The 20,257-nt window shown below is 39.8% G+C and overlaps 1 protein-coding gene across 4 annotated transcripts in view; it reads left to right on the forward strand.

Moving 5' to 3' along the window:
• kcnab1a (potassium voltage-gated channel subfamily A regulatory beta subunit 1a) overlaps positions 1-20,257 on the forward strand; it is a 120,828-nt gene that overhangs the window by 72,085 nt on the left and 28,486 nt on the right. For all 4 annotated transcript variants that reach the window (XM_079679272.1, XM_079679271.1, XM_079679274.1 and 1 more), the window contains one exon: positions 10,786-10,829. In XM_079679272.1, the coding sequence (XP_079535398.1) occupies positions 10,786-10,829 (44 nt within the window). The remainder of the gene's footprint in view (positions 1-10,785; positions 10,830-20,257) is intronic.

Below are 20,257 nucleotides of genomic sequence, written 5' to 3' on the forward strand. Positions count from 1 at the left end.
CACCCCAGCACGTGCACTTCGCTCTGCATCGGCCAAACAGCTCGCTGCACCCGCACTGCGAGGGGGACCCAAGTTCCCATCAGCAAAAACACGTGGGTTTGCTATCCTGGCTCCAAAATGGTGGAATGAGCTCCCCATTGAAATCAGGACAGCAGAAAGCTTACACATCTTCCGGCGCAGACTGAAAACTCATCTCTTTAGACTCCACTTCGAGCGATAGAATTACTAACAAAGCACTTATATACTAATAAAGGTCTGGCTTATCTAAAGCCAGTTGAGTAGCACTTGAAATGTTTTGGCTCTATGAAACCTGATGTACTTATATGATTCTGTTTTCTTCAAGTTTGTATCTTCTTGGTCGAATGCACTTACAGTATTGTAAGTCGCTTTGGATAAAAACGTAAGCTAAATGTAATGTAATGAACACGAGTTCTCAGTTTTTCTATTTCTGCGTCTATTTCAGGAAGTGTTGATCTCTCAACACGAGGGTACATTTTTTTGAAAACCTCTAAGCGCTGCATTCATTCCCTAGATGCATGCACCATAATCAAAAATGCATGCTAGCACAATCTGAATCAAATGCACAACCACACTTGTGCACGGAGGCAGTGCCACAAATCTCTCCACACATTTTCCGCTCTAGTCACAGTCTTTATTGTATCTGCAACAGTGGAGGTGTCAAAAAGCTGATTGGTTGGAAATGTGCTTCCTCCTGGTCCCGTTGGTGGTGTTCTCTCGCCTCGCCTGCCAGGTGACCGCTTTTATATTACTCCCATACAACGGCTGCTGCTGCATTACTCTGCCTGGATGTAGCCTTTGAGAGCTGCCCCCCCCCTCACTTCTCACACCCCCCCCTCCCCATCCACTTTTAGAGCTCGGAGCTTGATAGGCATGAAATCGCCCCACTTTGAGATTGCTCCTTTGTTCAAAGAAACAGTTATGGACGCACAGGTTCAGACACATACAGACTCAACATGCAGGCAGGTGCAGATGTACAGTGGAGCACCCTCTATGTACACAGATGTGATCATGGATTTATGAATGCATGACTGCAAAGGCACCATCACACGCACACATGCAGCTTGCTTTCAAAAGGAAGAATGATGTTTGGGGCTTTAGCCTTTATGTGTTTTTCTATGGAACTTTAGAGGCAGTGTAAAGGTTAAAGGATGAGCTCTGGACCTGCAGAATATTACAGCACACGAGACAACATGGAGACTATTTCCCCTGTGTTGTATTGCTTTGTTTTCAAGGCTTAGACGGAAGAACTTTGATAATAACAGTGGTGGTATTATATTTTTAGTTTATCAACAAATCTCCTAAAAAGCAACTACGATCCTTTGCCAAGTTTCCTGCCTATCAGTCAAAAAGTATATTTGTTCACAAAAATACTCTTTTTCTGTAATTATATATATAAAAGCCAATTTGTTAAGGCAGATGCTACACTGAAGAAAAATATAAACGCAACACTTTTGTTTTTGCTCCCATTTTTCATGAGATGAACTCAAAGAGCTAAAACATTTTCTATATACACAAAATAACCATTTCTCTCAAATATTGTTCACAAATCTGAAAAGATCTGTGATAGTGAGCACTTCTCCTTTGCCGAGATAATCCATCCCACCTCACAGGTGTGGCATATCAAGATGCTCATTAGACAGCATGATTATTGCACAGGTGTGCCTTAGGCTGGCCACAATAAAAGGCCACTCTGAAACGTGCAGTTTTGCTTTATTGGGGGGGTCTGGGGGGGTCCGAAAACCAGTCAGTATCTGGTGTTAGGGTTAGGGTTAGGGTAATGTTGTGAATCAAGTGGCCCATGGTGGTGGTGGGGTTATGGTATGGGCAGGCGTATGGTATGGACGATGAACACAGGCCACTCGATTCATAACATTACCCTAACCTTAACCCTAACCCTAGTGCACAATCTACAGCTCGACCATGCTACAGATCAGATGTTAGTGCAAAATCTACAGCTCCTCTATCACAACCATCAGCAACAAGTGGACATGGAGAATTACATGAACTACATGTTGCTAAATCCATTGCGGGGCATAAACAGAAGGGCAACCATGCTCGGGGGTCTTCTTCGCTGCTTTTGGTGTATTTTGTGGCAGAAGTACAGCGCCACTTACAGGCCCATGTACTACAGCGTCTCCAGCGCTCCCGAGCGGTCTCGTGTGAACGGAATACTTTTTTGATATCGTATTCGGTTCGTTTACGTTTCGTATGCGTTTGCGTGTAATGGGGTCCAGCTGAGAACTGTTGGGAACGTTGTACTTTTGGGGGAATATTTGCATTCAAAACAGATTTCTGCTCAACAGAGTCTTCAGATGCTAAATATGGGATAGAATGAAACTAAATGCCTAGGTTAATTAAAAACAATGGGACATGTCTCCCAACCTTTATAATGGTTTTGGTTTTTACTGGATTTGTTCATAATTACACAAACACAGAAAATTGCCTGTAAAATGTTAACATCGAAGACAAGAGACAGAATGATAGATTTAACTCATGATTCTTTACCCGTAAGAACCTACATAAACAGTCTAAGCGCTGATGTTGGGCTCTCATGTAAAATTGTGTTTTCAAATTTGACCTCAGGACAAAAACCACCAATAAACAAAGTTATAAGACAGTTCAAGGGGAAAGCATCTCCTGTTAAGTAATAAAGATACCTCATACAAAGGTCTACGGATACCTTATTACTCTCCATGACCTGCGGTCAACTATATAGGATAAATGACTATTACACCGTCTTTCTTGAACAATCCAAAGTGTTGCCAAACGTTTGATTTCTAGGTATTTTTCTCTGCGCTGTGTTTCTCTTTCTCCTCAACTTCCGTGTGTGTTGATAACTGAGACTCTCGTTCTCCGTAGTGGCGAAGCAAATATCAAAGATCGTCTCTGCTGAGCGTTTTCAAGATGAGGGGATTTTATATGAATGAATCGTTTTTTTACCGTTGCAAAGACGCTACGCAATCGATGCATCGCGAGTTCAACCCGGTTCAACCCAAACTGTAGCCGATGTGCACTCTTTCAACCGGTGCACTCGCATCTTGAACGTTTATGCCGGTGCACCGATGCGAATCGGTGAATTTTAACATCTCTAATCTACAGTTGTGTTTGCCTCCTTTATTCCATTGTTTTCATTAATGACAAGTTATGGAGGTGTTAAACAGAATTAGAAAAAGGTCACCAACAGCAGGAGGGCGTTAGCGTTGATACTGAGTGTGATTAATGGATGTTTCTGCTCTCTCTCCCTCTGGCTGGGGCAACTTCAATGGTCTAATTTTTCACCCCCAATATGAATTAAATCTTGATTTAATTGGTAGATCATTAATCACAATATTCACAAAGTCACCAGGTTCCCTTTTGAACGGGTGCATTTTCTGCTCAGTGAAGCATACTGGTTTCTTTCTCTTCACTTGTTTAAAATGTTTCCGTTATTTCCATCCTCTCATCATAATTTTGTCGCTGTGATGATACTCAGTCAATTATATATGGGGAGATAATGAGTCCATGCAGAATGGTGATTATCTCCAGATGGCTGTTTTTTCTTTTCAAGTGAAGTCATTAGCATGGCAGCCTGCCTTTTAACCAATAAAATATAATATGCAAATGTATTATTACTACTTGCTATCGCTGTGTATGAATCAGACTCCCCCCCCTTATGATTAAGTCTATAGAATATAACGGCTTTATTCTCTACATCTCTTCCTCTCAACATCACTGTCACATTAGCAGAGCTTGAACAGCGCTTATTCCCTCTGGTGATGTGGATAAATCTGCTGTAAGATGTTACAAGGAGAGAACCAGAAACTCTCAAGGCAGAAGCCACTATTAGAGAAAACGTGAGGTTTTTTTTGCCAAGTCTTTCACCAAACTGCTGCGTAAATCAGGCATTTTGACAGAGTTGAATATGTGAGGGATGTGATGGATGTGTGCAGTGGACAGGCTGCAGAGTTTCCATGTTTAAAAGATGACGGTATGAAAGTTAGTAGCTTAGGGTGAGAGGATGGGCATATTATTGATCTGTGTGAAAGGACGAGAGGGATGCTAACTGCAAAGACTTCGTTTGAATTACTCTAAAAACTGAATCTTAACAGTTTCCAAGAAAAAGCCCAGTAGTAAATGTATTTTCTTTTCCATTATTAACATGCTTTTTAATATTTAATAGTCCATATGTTAGTATTAGATATTAAGTCATGAAATGCACTCTATATAAAGATTGCCTTGCATCCCGTATGGGTTCAAATAGAGTTTCAATTTGAATTTGTGTGGGGTACATGAAAAATAACTTTACATTGTAATTCATTTGCATCTTACGGAGCCCCCTAGGGGACATGGAGAAGAAAAAAAATGTATTTAAAAAAAATTAATAAATAATGTTTTGCGAGATCTCGCAAAACCTTTCATTTAGCTCACTGTACTTCCTGGTCAGTTCGGCTGCTACGGCAACACAGAAACCACAACAATGGAGTGGTTCATCGATTTTACTTTGAGCTTGGCCTTAAATATAAAGATATAACATCAGTGCTTGGCAATAGGCACGGGTTTCACACATAGACTGTATATATAAAGGGTTTCACATAAGTGAAGACACCTCAAGATAACACTCAGAGCGACGGGACATGCACGTCCCTCTGAGCTGAGTTATTGACAGATTTGAATTTCGCGGATCAATAACTCATGAACATAACGTTGTAAAAATACAAACAACATGACTTTAAAATCATAGCAAGATAAACAACGAGCTACAGAGTCATTTTTATCTGAACAGTTCGATACGCGCCGTCATCCGAGCTAAACATCAATAATTGGTCACAATCTGCAGCTTGAGGAGGGAGAGGAGTGCTTAGGGGCCGTCTACAAACTGCAAAGGGGTTTTGCGAGATCTCGCAATTTTTTTTTATTTAAATGTTTGTCCCCTAGGGGGCTCCGTAGCATCTTGTAACTTGCACAAATATTTTTCAAATATCAAAATATTTCCATCCCCTTTAAAAATGTATTTTAAAAGCCGTTCTTGCGATCTTGCCAAAGCAAAGTGGAAAGAAACTTCTCAATAAGTAGACATGATCCTGCATGGATATAGCCATAATGATATTGATCTTTACTTTAATCAATATTGAGATCACAAGTATTTATCATGATTATTTATTGGTGTACATTTAAATACCCATTTCTTTCCATGTTGTCCTACAGTCCTGCTATACATATTAGGGCTGCACAATATTAGAAACTTTCAAATATAACTTTGGACAACAGTGTGGATTACAGAGAGTTTTGTAAACCTATACATTGTTGAAGAAGCAATAAGTTAGCAATAATGATAACCAGAGATAGAGATCGATATGAAGAAAAAGCAGATCAGTTTGCACAAGGTCGACTCTCAGGGAGAAATACTTTAATGTATTAAAAATGAATTATGTGTAGATATCAGCGAGCGTATTGGAGAGGAACTAAAACTAAGAGGGTCATACAAAGAGGATAAAGAAAGAACCAATGTGACGTACAGAAGAAAATACAAAAAGGCTGAGAGTTTAATGAGGGAAAATAAAAGTGACGTAAATGTTGTCGTCTTCAGTGTCACCAAAGATAATCTGTTCTCTGCCAGAACATGAGCGATTACTGTAACACGTAACCTACTTTAGCTGGAGCTCAGGTGGCCTTAGGCATGCTCTGCTCCTGCTTCCTCCTTGTCCTTTCCCCCCCCCCCCATCTCATTTACTCTGACACACACACACACACACACCCCCCCCCCCCCCCCCACACACACACACTGTTTCACACTCAGGAAAAGTGTGTCAGATTGTCTCTGGAGGTTCAGAATGTTTTTTTCCGTATCATAAACAGCAATTTGGGGTTCATTTCCAAATGTGTCACAACCAGGAGGAGAGCCAGAGTCATTAAAGGTGAAATACTGCGAGAAATAAACCAGTGATCAATAATAACTTACAAAGGCAGCCAAGTATCGTCAATTATACCTGTGAGCTTTCGTCCCAAAAAAAAAGATGAACCATTACCGTAAGTACGTACGTATATTATATAGCATTGTTTTGAAGTCTTAAAGAGTGCTTCAAAGTCATGAATAAGGGAATAAAAGCAAAAAGTGTCAAATAGATTGTAAAATAAATAAATATGGAATATCTTTTTTTCAAGGAAACATCCATAAAATGTATTTATGATAACAATTTTGATACAACCAAGACATTCTCACTTTCATTTTTTGTTTGTTTTATCCAACAGTCCAATTTTTTAAAAACTGTATGTCCAGAGTATGATTCAGTTAACTGAAGGTTATAAACACACAGTATACTGAAGTCTTGTAAAGTGGCTTAATGAACATTTTAAGTAATTAATCTCATGATTAGGTGAATAAACATTTGCCTAAACTCTCTACATTAAAAGCCACATTTAAATGCTTTGTCACTTTTTCCCAATTACTCTTAATTGTCTAGTAAAAGATGGAGGTGGTTCTTTCTGATGTCCAGTGGTCTCCAGTCAGTGTAACACATGTCTCTTGTTCTGATTCCTCCTCTTTCTTTGGCTTTTCATGGTAAACCTCTGTGCTGGTGGTACAGGAGCACATTTGGGTCAAACTTGGTAATGTGATTAATTTGCATTCATTTGTCTTTTTTATGATTGAAAGTTTCCAGGTTAATCACAGCCGCTGACAGCCCTAGAAAAACCCTATTTCATAAGTTCTCATACTATCAGCTCCTCTCAATACTTCTGTAAAGTGGAGAAGGTAATCATTGACAGGTCTCTGGTTAAAGCGGATAGAACTGCCACAGCACCGGGGGTATTAGAGAAAGTCATTACTGTCCATCATCAGGCTAAGGAGAAGTGTTTAAGTGGAGATGAATAGCCTCATTGATGTGGAAGCCTTGTTATTGTAGATCTGTTTGGAGAAGCGGCTACGGGGGATTCATATTTCAATAAATATTTGATTGATATGTGTGTGTGTGTGTTTAGTGATGGGGTTGTGTGTGTGTGTGTGTGTGTGTGTGTGTGTGTGTGTGTGTGTGTGTGTGTGTGTGTGTGTGTGTGTGTGTGTGTGTGTGTGTGTGTGTGTGTGTGTGTGTGTGTGTGTGTGTGTGTTTAGTGATGGGGTTGTGTGTGTGTGTGTGTGTGTGTGTGTGTGTGTTTAGTGATGGGGTGTGTGTGTGTGTGTGTGTGTGTGTGTGTGTGTGTGTGTGTGTGTGTGTGTGTGTGTGTGTGTGTGTGTGTGTGTGTGTGTGTGTGTGTGTGTGTGTGTGTGTGTGTGTGTGTGTGTGTGTGTGTGTGTGTGTGTGTGTGTGTGTGTGTGTGTGTGTGTGTGTGTGTGTGTGTGTGGCGAAGAGTATTAGGCAGTAATTTAGTGAATTTAGTGAATTAATCGAAGCGCTTCTGGTTCTGTTAGGATTTATTGATTCTGTCCCACACACACACTCCAGCTCTCGGACCCCCACAGTTACGGCCAGGAAATCTGCTGGCTCCGACTTTTCTCTTGATCTAACGAGTACATTTGATTGTGTGTGTGTGCATATCTATGAAGAGCCATTTGAAAGGAGAAGATCACTTTCTCAATCCGTCTCCCAAGTGGCTGAATCTTATTTTCTTGCTCTCTGCATCGTTCCCTCAATCTCATCTATTATCCTCTTCACTGCCGCTCTTTCACCCGTCTCTCAGTCTGTCCCCGTGAGAGCTGAACGAAGGGATGCTTTGTGCACGTTCAGCAGTATCCGAGCCAACTGAGGAGAGTTATGCGACTTACGTTGACTGATGTAATAAAAGGAACGTACGGTGAGCAAAAAGAGAGGATCCCCCAGAGAGTATCTTATATTCAATACTGTTATACTGCTCGTTCTGTTCCACTGAGGAGCAAAAACATACTGGAAATACATTTAAACACGGGAGAAACATGCACATTCAATATGCATTTTTATTTATTCAGGGCACATTGATCAACATTACTGTAAATATTTTTAGAAATAACAGAAGGAGGCAGACTATTTTCATGGGATTAGGCACATATGCAGGAAGATGCTTAATCCATATTCATAAATATTATTTTCTGGGTCCCGCTGAGCAAAGCAACTCAGACTTGTTGTTCACCTCCAGTTTTCTGAGTGGATATTTTTTAGGTAACAGCAGATTTAATGAGTGTGACTCTGAAAATGCATTTTCTGCGGGTGGCTTGATTTTTGTTATGCCTGATTAACCAGAGTTGACGCGTCAGTGATGCAGAACTAAAGCAGTTTTGACAGGTGGGAAGAAAATGAAATATGACTGACAGCAGTGAGTAATGTTCTCTTTTCATAAATGAACCAACCTGAGTTTGTAAATCCTAATATTATTGATGATGTGAGGACTAACACTGCTTTATAATGACGTGTGTATAGGCTTTAAAGCTGGGTGATTTCAATTGTTTTACCTTGAGAACGATCCTTTTCTGCAGGGATTTGTAATAGTAATGTTTTGTATGGAGAATTGTAATAATGACGTCTCCCAGTGTCAGTGCAGTCTCTTATGTTAAGTCCCAAGGAATTATCCTTCACTTCTTTCCTTAACCCCATGACGTTTCTCACTGAGGTTAAGGAATAGTGGTCATAAAAAGAAGTAGGAGCTAATTGTTGGGGGGTAATAATACACCAATGTTTTAGGAATAAATCTGGGGCTCTTTGGAAACAGAACAAGAAACTTTAACTACAAAAGTTTGGTATAAGTTTATCACCAACTTGTATTCCACTAAAGTTTTGCCTAGAGTCTCCACTTCTTAGAGTACGACTAAAAATAACAAGTTTTCAGAACAAAAACGATGACATGCATTTTTCATTTCAGATCAATTCTCGGGTTTCCTCTCTAAAAAAGGTCCCTTTGCAAGTGGCAAAAGTGCCGACACAACAAATTATGAGCTGTGCCACATGTACTGCCTTCATGCTGATGAATAGGAGCCGTGCTCATAGCTGTGCACCTGCTCAAAACTAGGGAGCCTGTTTTTGTGTGTGTGGGGGAGGGGGGGGGGGGGGGGGGGGGGCGTGTGTCACAATGTGAGTAAAAAAAGAAAAAGGGCAGATAGTGTTTGTTGTAAAAGAATCAGATTGTATTTCTTCTCTGTAAACTGTACTGTTCTGTTGGCTAATAATTCAAGTGTGAATCTATACGCCTACTGCCTGAATCTGCTTTATGGTTTTCACTTTCTTTGGTTCATTTGTTATTTTTTAATTCAATTGGTGAACCTGTATGTTGATAAAATAGTGTGTGTGAGCTTAACTGTGTGTACTAAACTGAACGGAGCATTTTCTGTGTAATTGTTTTGGTGTTAGTGTTTAGGCTATTGGCTGAATGTGCTCAATGAAAGGCAAGTTTTCCTATAAGTATAATCTCTGAGCAGAGGACACATTTTTTATCCTAAATATCTTGTTGATTTGTACTTTCTCTTGGATTTGAGGTTATCCAAAAGCGACGGAAAGTAATCAGATTACGTTTATTTTATATTTTGATACTTACATTAGGGTTACTGATTACATTTTTTTTATGACAGTGTTACATTTTTCCTCCCATCACTGGTTTTATGTTTGCTAATGAGACAGCTAATGAGGCTATTAGGAAGCTAATGAAATGCATTCAGTATCTGTAGTACACACACACCTACAAACTCACTTCTCTCTCCAGCTTTGTGTAAACAAATGTATATTTATTTGACTATGAATATGTTCCAGTACTGCATACACCGTTTTGATTAACTTTTCATTTTGTGTGTTCAGTGTTGATGGTTTCTCATTAGTGTCTCTTCCTCTCGTCTCTGTCTGTCATTCTGTTATTTGCTGTTTGTTCTCCCGGCACACTGGAAAGAAACTAATTAAACGGCCTATCATAACCATTTCATTTCATGAACCCAATTACACATTGTGGAAGAGAGTCATCTACCTAGAGGTCCTGGAAATTCAATTTCCTTTCATCAGAGAAATCAGAAGAAATGTCAAACTGAATTTCTGAAGCTTCCTGTCTTTTGTAAAAATGAAACGCCTGCTTGTTATGTACTCATCTCTCATTCTCTTCAACAGTTTTCACAGAGTGATATGTCCAACAAAATACAACTTTTGGTTATTATTTAGGTGAAGTTAGATTAATGGATGATTATTATTCTTTGGATTCAAATGCATGTGTTAGTTCTTCCGGTTTAGCACAAAAATGGCCTGTAATCTCTGCTATGAGGAATGACAAAAAGTACTGAAACACATCGGCCAACTGGACACCATACTAAAGCTCATGTGGACAGATTAAAATAACTGTCACTGCCAGAAGGTTGGACAAAGGTCAACAGTGTGGAAATGTAGAAAAACAAGTTAACCTGGAGACAAAAAATAAATTAACCTGTAAAATGTGCTACCTTACTAGCAAACAAAGCTAACAAGCTAACTACCAAACATTATATCTACTTTGCATACTCACTAACGTTAGTAAGCGTAAGTAGTTTGCTTTCATTCAGCTAAGCAACTTCTCAAGGCTCCAGCTTAATTCAGTTTAGTTCACTAAAAAGCTAATGAACAGTTTCTTTGGCAAATTAAGGTTGATAAAGCTGGCGACGCTATGCAAAGTAATAGCACTTTATCAGGAAGAACCAACACAAAACAAGAGCAGAGTGGAAGCTCTATGGAGCAGGCTAAGCATTGGTGCATATGTTCCACAAGTCACTCAGGGTTTCACTGATGTAATGTCTGGATCTTATTTTGTGTAAGGCGCTTGTTTGATTTTCGGTGTACAAAAGATTTAATTCCTTTTTTTCTGTCTTTACAGGAACCTTGGAAAATCAGGACTCCGAGTATCTTGCTTAGGACTGGGTGAGTAGACTCTTCACTACTCATAATGCTTTTTCTCTCAATATAAACAAACAGTACTAATTACATAGACTAAAAATATATATTATAACGAAATAAAAACATCTCTGAGTAAAAACAAAAACTAGAAATGTTGTGTACAGTAAGCATCAGGCTTGGGGAGTGACGGATTAGATGTTACTGCAAATCAGGATACATGAAAAAAAAACTAATCGGATTACTGGTACAATTATAATATAGGGTTTAATATCAGGATTACAATGTTTCAAGACCAATAAAAATCAATATATTGCAAAGCACATCAATCACTTAATGTTTATTTATATAGCCCAATATCACAAATGTTACATTTGTCTCAGTGGACTTCACAGTTTGTACAGAATATCAGTATGACAATACGACACCCTCTGTCCTTAGACCCTCACATCGTACAAGGAAAAACTTCCAGAGAAAACCCACAGTTTAAAGGGGAACATGGGAGAAACCTCAGGGAGAGCAACAGAGGAGGGATCCCTCTCCCAGGACGGACAGACGTGCAATAGATGCCGTGTGTAAATTGAAAAGATAATACATTTGCAACATAGGTAGTCCAAATGTTTTGGAAATCCATGTGTGTATAATAGGAAGATCCGGATCCCGGCGTATATGGACACCAAAAAGAAAGAAATTTGGGGAAGCTGGGTTATTCGGAACATGAGAGTACACAGGTATAGACAGAGAGAAGGAAGAAGTAAGATGTCCCCCGACAAACTAAGCCTATATCAGCAAAACTAGGGGCTGAATCTAATCAGCCCTAACTATAAGCTTTATCAAAAAGGAAGGTCTTAAGCGCACTCTTAAAAACGGATAGGGTGTCTGCCGCCCGAACACAAACTAGAAGCTGATTCCACAAAAGTGGAGCTTGATAAGAAAAGGCTCTGGCTCCCATTGTACTTTTAGAGACTCTAGGAACAACAAACAACCCTGCATTCTTGGAACGCAATGCCCTAGTAGGACAGTAGGGTATAATGAGTTCTTTAAGGTAAGATGGCGCCTGCCCATTAAGGGCTTTGTAGGCGAGAAGAAGAATTTTAAATTCTATCCTGTGTTCTACAGGGAGCCAGTGTAAGGCAGCCAGAACAGGAGTAATGTGGTCCCTTTTCCTAACTCTGGTTAGTACACGAGCTGCAGCATTTTGAATCAGCTGAAGCGACTTAACTGACTTCTTGGCACACCCTGATAATAAGGAGTTACAATAATCCAGCCTTGAAGTAACAAATGCATGGACTAGTTTCTCTGCATCATTTTGAGGCAAGATATGCCTGATTTTTGCAATGTTACGTAGATGGAAGTAGGCGGTCCTTGAAATTGATTTTATGTGGGCGTTAAAGGATAAATCCTGATCAAATATAACACCAAGATTCCTTACAGTCTCACTGGAGGCCAAATTAATGCCATCCATAGTTAGTATATCTTTAGATAATTTATTTTGTAGATTCTTCGGGCCAAGTAAAATAACTTCAGTTTTGGTCGTGTTTAACATCAAAAAGTTTAAGGTCATCCACGTTTTGAAGTCCTTGAGGCAGTCTTGAATTTTATTTAGATGATTAATTTCATCAGGCTTGATTGATAAATATAGTTGAGTATCATCCGCATAGCAATGAAAGTTTACAGAATGATTCCTTATAATATTGCCTAACGGAAGCATATATAATGTTAACAAAATTGGTCCGAACACTGAGCCCTGTGGCACTCCATGGCTAACTTTGGTTTGCGTGGAAGATTCATCGTGGACACGTACAAACTGAGAGCGTTCAGATAGATAGGACCTAAACCAGCCTAAAGCAGTTCCCTGTATGCCAACTAAGTGCTCTAGTCTTTGCAATAGGATATCATGGTCGATAGTATCAAATGCAGCACTAAGATCGAGCAAGACAAGAATAGAGACAAGTCCCTTGTCTGAGGCCATTAGAATGTCATTTGTGACTTTAACCAGAGCTGTCTCTGTGCTATGTTGTGTTCTAAAGCCAGACTGAAAATCTTCAAATAAATCATTGTTTTTTAAGTAATCACACAGCTGTTTTGCGACTGCTTTCTCAAGAATTTTTGAGAGGAACGGAAGATTAGAAATAGGTCTATAGTTGGCTAAAACCTCTGGATCGAGGTTGTGCTTTTTAAGAAGCGGTTTTATCACTGCTACTTTGAATGATTGTGGAACATAGCCTGATAATAAAGACATATTCATAATATTTAATAAAGAAGTGCTAATTAATGGAAAAACTTATTTTAACAGCTTAGTTGGAATCGGGTCTAAGATACACGTTGATGGTTTAGAAGAGAGAATCATTGAATTTAATTGTTCAAGGTTTAAGGCTGAAAAGCATTCTAGTTTGCTATCTAGTGTAATATTATTAGAACTTACGTTTACGGGAGCTGTTGATAACACTATACTGGTCAAAGGCAAGAGGTAATTGATTTTGTTTCTAAGAGTAACAATTTTATCGTTAAAAAAGCACATAAAATCATTACTACTGAGTGCTATGGGAATAGAAGGCTCAGTCGAGCTGTGGCTCTCTGTCAGCCTGGTTACAGTGCTGAAAAGAAATCTTGCATTATTCTTATTCTCATCTATTAATGAAGAGTAGTAGGCTGCTCTCGCTTTACGCAGTGCTTTCTTATATTCATGGAGAGTAATATGCCAAGTTAAACGAGATTCTTCAAGTTTAGTGGAACGCCATATCCTTTCAAGTTGTCTCGACTTTTACTTTATTTTGCGGGTTTCGGCATTTTGCCATGGAGCTAATCTATGTTGTTTTATTTTCTTCTTTTTCAAAGGAGCAACAGAGTCTAATTTTATTCGCAGCGCATCTGTAGCACTATCAACAACATGATCAATTTGGGGTGGTGTACATTTTGTATAAGTGTCCTCCCTTACATGCAGACATGCTATCGAGTTAAGTATTGGTGGAATCTCTTCCTTAAATTTGGCTATAGCACTAACAGATAGGTTTCTGCTGCAGGAGCTTTTGGCTAATGCTTTGTAGTCTAGTAACAGTACTTCAAAAGTTACTAAGAAATGGTCGGATAAAGCAGGATTGTGCGGTTCGACTAATAGTTGCTCAATTTTAATACCATAAGTCAGAACAAGGTCGAGTGTGATTATAGCAGTGGGTTGGTTTATTTACACTCTGACAGAAACCAACAGAATCTAATATAGAGTTAAATGCAACAGTAAGGCTATTTTTATCATCGTCAACATGAATATTAAAGTCACCTACGATAATTACTTTATCTGTTTTAAGTACCAAAGCTGATACAAACTCAGAGAATTCTGATAAGAATTCTGAATAAGGACCTGGTGCACGGTACACTGTAACAAATAAGATTGGCTGCAAAGTTTTCCAAGTCGGATGCGTAAGACTAAAAACGAGGCTTTCAAAGGAGGTATAATTTAATTTATACACATACACATGCTGTGGGTGATCTTAATCCAGATGCTGTAGTAAACTAAACCTTCCAAAGTCTAGGTAATTTATGTATTTCGCAGATGTATAAGAAATATATTGGATCGTTGGTCTTGTTATAAAATGGCAAGGAAGAAAAAGTAAGATTTTGAAGTGTGCATGTTCTGCGTTTAGGTTATGACACAGTACTGAATGCTAGACCGATTTCTTTGTTAATTCCACCCGTAAGCAGATTTATACAGCATTGTTTTCTGGGATGAGGTAACATTCTTTGCATAAACCCAAATGTGTTCATTCCTAGAAAAGATAGTAGCTCTGGATTAGACCCTGCTGCGTGTTGCTCAGAGTCCCTTGAGGGCTCAGATCAGCCACTAAATCGGATAAAAAACATCCAGTTCTCTAAGGACATGAGCTTTAGCCAGATTAGGGAGGCTGACCTTCACCGGGATGTTTTGCACACCGTCCAAAAACATGCAATGCTTCGGTTAGAAAAAAAAGCATTGAACAGACAGGGAGGATATTCTGTATGTGTGAAAATATCCTGTTTTCTGTACCTGTTTTTAGAACACGATTATATAAGGAAAGGGAAATGATAACAGCCTTTTTTCATGACATTATAATCACTGGAGGCATTATTTTCAAGGTCCTTTAACATACATTTGATCTGTTTGTAATAATTGCCTTGTGCACAAAAAGCGTGCTGTAGTCTAACCTCATTAAAACTTGAGATCCTATCAGGACATTGACTTTAAATTTGACACGATCTCCAGTCCTGCTTGAGCTAGTGTTTGATAAGTTGTCAGCACTCCCTTTAAACTGCATCCTTAAATAACTCTTGATGGTCTCCTCGAAAATGCTACAACTCTCTCCAGATCCTTTGGAGCGCTACATCCACTAAATAAGAGTCCTCGTGTTTACAAACTGAAAGTAGATTTTCTTAAGAGTTTTTAGGAGCTGCAACTCTACCTTCTCCACAGTATACCTGCCGTACAGCGCACAGTGGAAATGTTTCTGTTTTTCTATTTGACTTTGACAGCCCTGACTTGATTGACATTTTGCAAGGCAATCCTATCCTTAAAATTGCTCATGTATGTTTGACCTTTCTGTGCAGATGTGCATACGAGAAAGCTGGGAAGTGGGGAACGTTCGTCTCTGCTTTTTCCATCAGTTAGAAAAATTGGATGTGGATTTGTTTTGCTTTTTGATTGAAAAAAACTAGCAAGCACAATTTATTATTTATAGTTAATACGTCTAAGGGATTTATAATGTTTAAATAGGCCCTATTATTTTTAGGGTTTTATAGTCTTTGTGCATGTAAATTGTCCTCCAGAGGGAACCATACATCCGTGAACATACTGACATCACTATGTAACAGACACGCTTCTTTTGGCTAGCGCTCCAACATGTTGTACATGATAGGCTAAGGGGCGGGACATCTCTAAGCCGTTGACCAATCACAACAGAGCCGGTCAGCTAACCAATCAGAGCAGACTGGGCTCTGGTTTCAGACAGAGGGTGAAAAGAGGTGCTGCAGCACAGGCAGTATGAGAAAAATAAAGAGTTTTTGAAGCATGGAACATCACTTTATATCAGTCAATACTGATTATCTTTCTGTGCCCTGGCAAAATACAGTTTTCAACCAAATGGATTATCTCTGGTGTTGTCATAGATTCAACACAAAGAAGGGCTGTAGTTTTTTCACAGTTTAATGCCTTGCTCTCAGGGTGGCTGTCACAGACTGGGAGGTCTGACTCTCTCTGGCTGAGATGCACTGTACAGAAAATGTCAGCATAATGCCAGCTGCCGACCACATGCTGCGCCCGGGGCGGACATGATGCTGGCAGGGGAGCGGAGGAAGAGAGAGGGCAAAGAGCAGGACGCTAAATGGTGTTTCACTGTTTACCTGGAAGAACAACACCAAGATAACAGAGGTTGTAGTGTGTGTGAGTTGTGTTGAAAGTGGTATTATCTTTGCTTGCTGGATTAGCTGCACTGTGCTTTTGAAACTCTGAAGCTTGGCCGCACACCAGGATGAGCTTTGGATGTAATACTCAAAAGGTTGTGTAACAATAAAGCAGCAAATTGACCTTCAAATGTAGTGGCTGCCTAACACCTTCTTAACTTTTTTTGTTGCAAGGAAAGTGATTATGGATTGCAGCAGCATTCAGGATGCAGAGCAACATTAATCCATCAGCAGATTCAGATTTGAGTTGCGGCATCAATCATCCATCAGCTGACTAACCATTTACACGGCTCTAGTCGAAGAATTTATCAAAATTATTGCTTTTCTCTGCTATGAACTCCTTGGTGTTGATTGTTTTTGAAAAGCTCTATTATAACGTACCAGATCATTTTCAGGGTCCAATTATCTTTCACCCTTTCCATAGAGAACAAATCCTGCATGCCATATTTAATTCACACATCAAATGTATTATTCATTTGCTATCAGACTTTTGGGGGTTTTTCCTTTCCTGTAAGCTTTCATCTAAGCTTGGGAAATGAGTTATGGCCCGTACACACACACTGCCCGTCCACACACACGGCCCGTCCACACACACGGCCCGTCCACACACAGGCATGAAAAAAATCTTGAAGCTGGGCGTGTCTGAAGCTTGGCGATTTTTTGCGAGCAACGCGACCAAAATACAATCACATGAATCTCCCGCCCCCGACATACAAAGCAATAGCGATGTTAAAACGAAGTAAACTGAATATAAACTCTCCAAACAGGCGAAAAACCTACCAGTTTCACCCACTGTCTCTGCCACCTCCCACCTGGTTCCTCCGGTTTGTATCCCGGTAAATAGTTCTGGTCGTAAAGAACCGGGTGATTTGCTACCGTAATTTCTCGTTTGAATATGTCTGGCTCTCCCAGTCTACACGCGGTTTGATTGGCTAGCGCTTGTACTGGCGGGATTTGCATAAACGGGATTTGATTGGCTGATGCCAGCTTCGAAAGCATCGGGAGCATCAAAAGTTGAACATTGCTCAACTTTTGATGCTCACGATGCTTGCAAAGCCATGCTCAGCTCCCCACAATGCAGTTCGGCGAAGATAAAAAATCTTCTACGTCACCCCATTCAAGTGAATGGGCGAAGCTTTGAAAGATTTTTTTCATGCCTGTGTGTGGACGGGCCGTTACATTTCCCAGATTAATCTCAAGCCTTAACGTTGACAGCCTTGATATTGAGACTTGTAATAGATAAGAGCAGGGCCGTCCCTGGCCAACATGAGGCCCCACGCAAAGTTATATGATGAGGCCCTCTGTTTCGCGAGCGTCAACAGGGGGGGTGCTAGAGGAGCCCCGCAGCGGCGAAACCGTGCCGCGCCACACTAATTGCAGCGCATAGGTGCGCCGCATTTTCGGCTCAGTTGAGGCACCCTCCGTAAAATGAGGCCCCACGCAGTCTGCATGATCGGCCTGTAGGGAGGGACGGCCCTGGATAAGAGGAATTGATACAATCGAAATAAATCTTTCTTCCTCTCGTGCTCGACTCGTCCTCCTCTTGTTTTTTCTTTTCTCCTCCTGTGGGTATTATTCTCTCGGGACCCAGCTGCCGTTACTCGTGGCTTGTTATTTGTTTTAAAAGAGGTTGTATAGAGGTTAGCCTTGTGCTCAGGCAAGATCAAGGGGTCGCTCACACACTAACACACAGCTTTTTTTATACTGCAGGCAAAAGAAAAACTTGACATTTGTAGACAGTAAAAACGATATATATTTTATTACGTATACGCAAATGAAAGAAACTTTTTTGTTTGCCACACACCAGTATAATAACCAGTGGTGGAAAAAGTATTGAGATCTTACAGAGGTAAAAGTACTAATACACAGGCAAATATATCACTGTACTGCTCCCTGTGTTTCCTGGCAGTAGTCAAGATTGAGTAACCTTTTTTTAGAAATGAAATGTATTCCTATTAAAATTCAATCTGTATTTGAATAGTCTATTTCTGAAAGTCAATTCAACACCAGCTATTTCCACTCTACTAACTATATAAAAAACGAATTTCACTTTCCAGCAGAACCTAATTTAATATCAGTTCAATTGTAAAAGCATTGGAGAAAGTCACATACTGTTAACACCACACTCAGTGTGAAACCTCTCAGCAGTTAATGGTGACTGAATGGATTCATAAAGAACTGATGATCCCTCCTGGTAGTCTATTCATCGATAAATGAAGTGATTAGTGAAGTCAGTGTGACCTCTCAGCACTTTCACCACCTCTTCATCCACTGATAAGACCACAGGGAGGAATGCTGTCAACACACACACTGCTGCCGATGATGCTAATTGGTTGGGGGATATGGACAAAGAGAGCATTTGCGTCTGTTTGCAGGTGTAATTTTAATTGGGTGAAAAGGAAAGTTGATGCAGAAGTGTACAACTCCTCAAGATTGTGGCCGTGATGTCTCCCCCTACAGTCATGTCTACAGGCATGTCTTTGTAACCTTGGGCAAGAAACGTAACCCCTACTTGCTGCAGACGGTGTGTGTGTGTGTGTGTGTGTGTGTGTGTGTGTGTGTGTGTGTGTGTGTGTGTGTGTGTGTGTGTGTGTGTGTGTGTGTGTGTGTGTGTGTGTGTGTGTGTGTGTGTGTGTGTGTGTGTGTGTGTGTGTGTGTGTGTGTGTGTGTGTGTGTGTTAGCTCCTTTGAGCAGGTGGCACCTTACATGACAGCCTCTGCCTCTTTATGAATGGGGTGTAAATGGGTGAGTGATGACTTGTAAATGTAAACGCTCTTTAAGGAGTCGTAAAGCTTTGACAAAGTGCCGTATAAATACAGTCCATTTACCATTATTCAAGCCACCAGCAGTTCCTTTTTTACTCACCCCACGCACATGCAACACAGGTTTAGGTTTCTGCCCTTGCTCCAAGCTGCGGTGCTAGTGATTGATCATTCTTAAAATGGTTCTCCCTAAGAGACATCCAGCAGAGAGGATGGACCTGAGGGTGTGTCGCTGTGGTACCTTTGCAGAAAAGAGTTTACTAATATGTGCTTTAGCGCCTTCTCCCTCTTCTTCTACAGCGCTTGTCTTTCTTTTTTATACTTTTTCTTGTTTACCTAAAGTATATCTGTTAAGGCAGGACACAAAATCATCACCTTTTCAGACTTGGTGCTTACATAACGGTGCTTCTTTCAGACTAGTAAAACGAAAACGCATCCACAATTCACATCGAGGTGAAAACAGTTCAGAATAATCGTCATACAAACACAAGTATTGTTTTAATGTTAGTCAGACTGGGGTAGTTGTATGCTGATATCTATTTGTAAACTGTTTCCTGTTATGTGTTGAATAATGTTGTTAGAAAATATGTCTTTAAAGAGGTTTTCTCCTATGAGACAGAAATCACAGTTTTAGTTGCACTTACATACACACAGCTTTCTAGTTGAATATCCATCAATATTCTGAAGGTTGTTACCGAGGGGTTCGTTCATATATTATTAAACATCCTGGTTTATATCAAATGTATTCCTAAAAACATGTCAATTGTATGGCTATCAGCAGTATTTTCTGATTTATAGAGTTATACAAACAGCGAAATAAAATTCCCTCTGTAAAAAAGTAATTTAACAAATAATATTTGTATCCAATATTGACATTTCTGTTTGTTTGAATCTATGCAAACAAGCACATATTCGTTAAGACTTCCTGTTTGCATATTTGAACAAGCAATTTCAGACAGCTTTCAAAACATAAATAATTTCTTAATGGAAGCAATCAGCAGTAGAAATTTTACACAAATATTTACTCAAACTTAAAAAACGTTGATCTCCTTAAAATCTATATTTCACAGCTGTGGGTCTCAGCGTTAATGTCATCACATATTCCTTCAGTACAAAGGGGATCACACAACCTTAGACATGTGTCACTTTCTCATTGCTTTTGCCTTTTTCTCACCATACATTATACATATTTACTCTGATAGACACTTCCTTCTCCTGCTGAAAAAGAAAGTAGTCCTCACATTGAATTCGACTTATTAAATG

The sequence above is a fragment of the Notothenia rossii genome (assembly GCF_949606895.1).
Source record: "Notothenia rossii genome assembly, chromosome: 4".
Taxonomy (NCBI): Eukaryota; Metazoa; Chordata; class Actinopteri; order Perciformes; family Nototheniidae; genus Notothenia; species Notothenia rossii.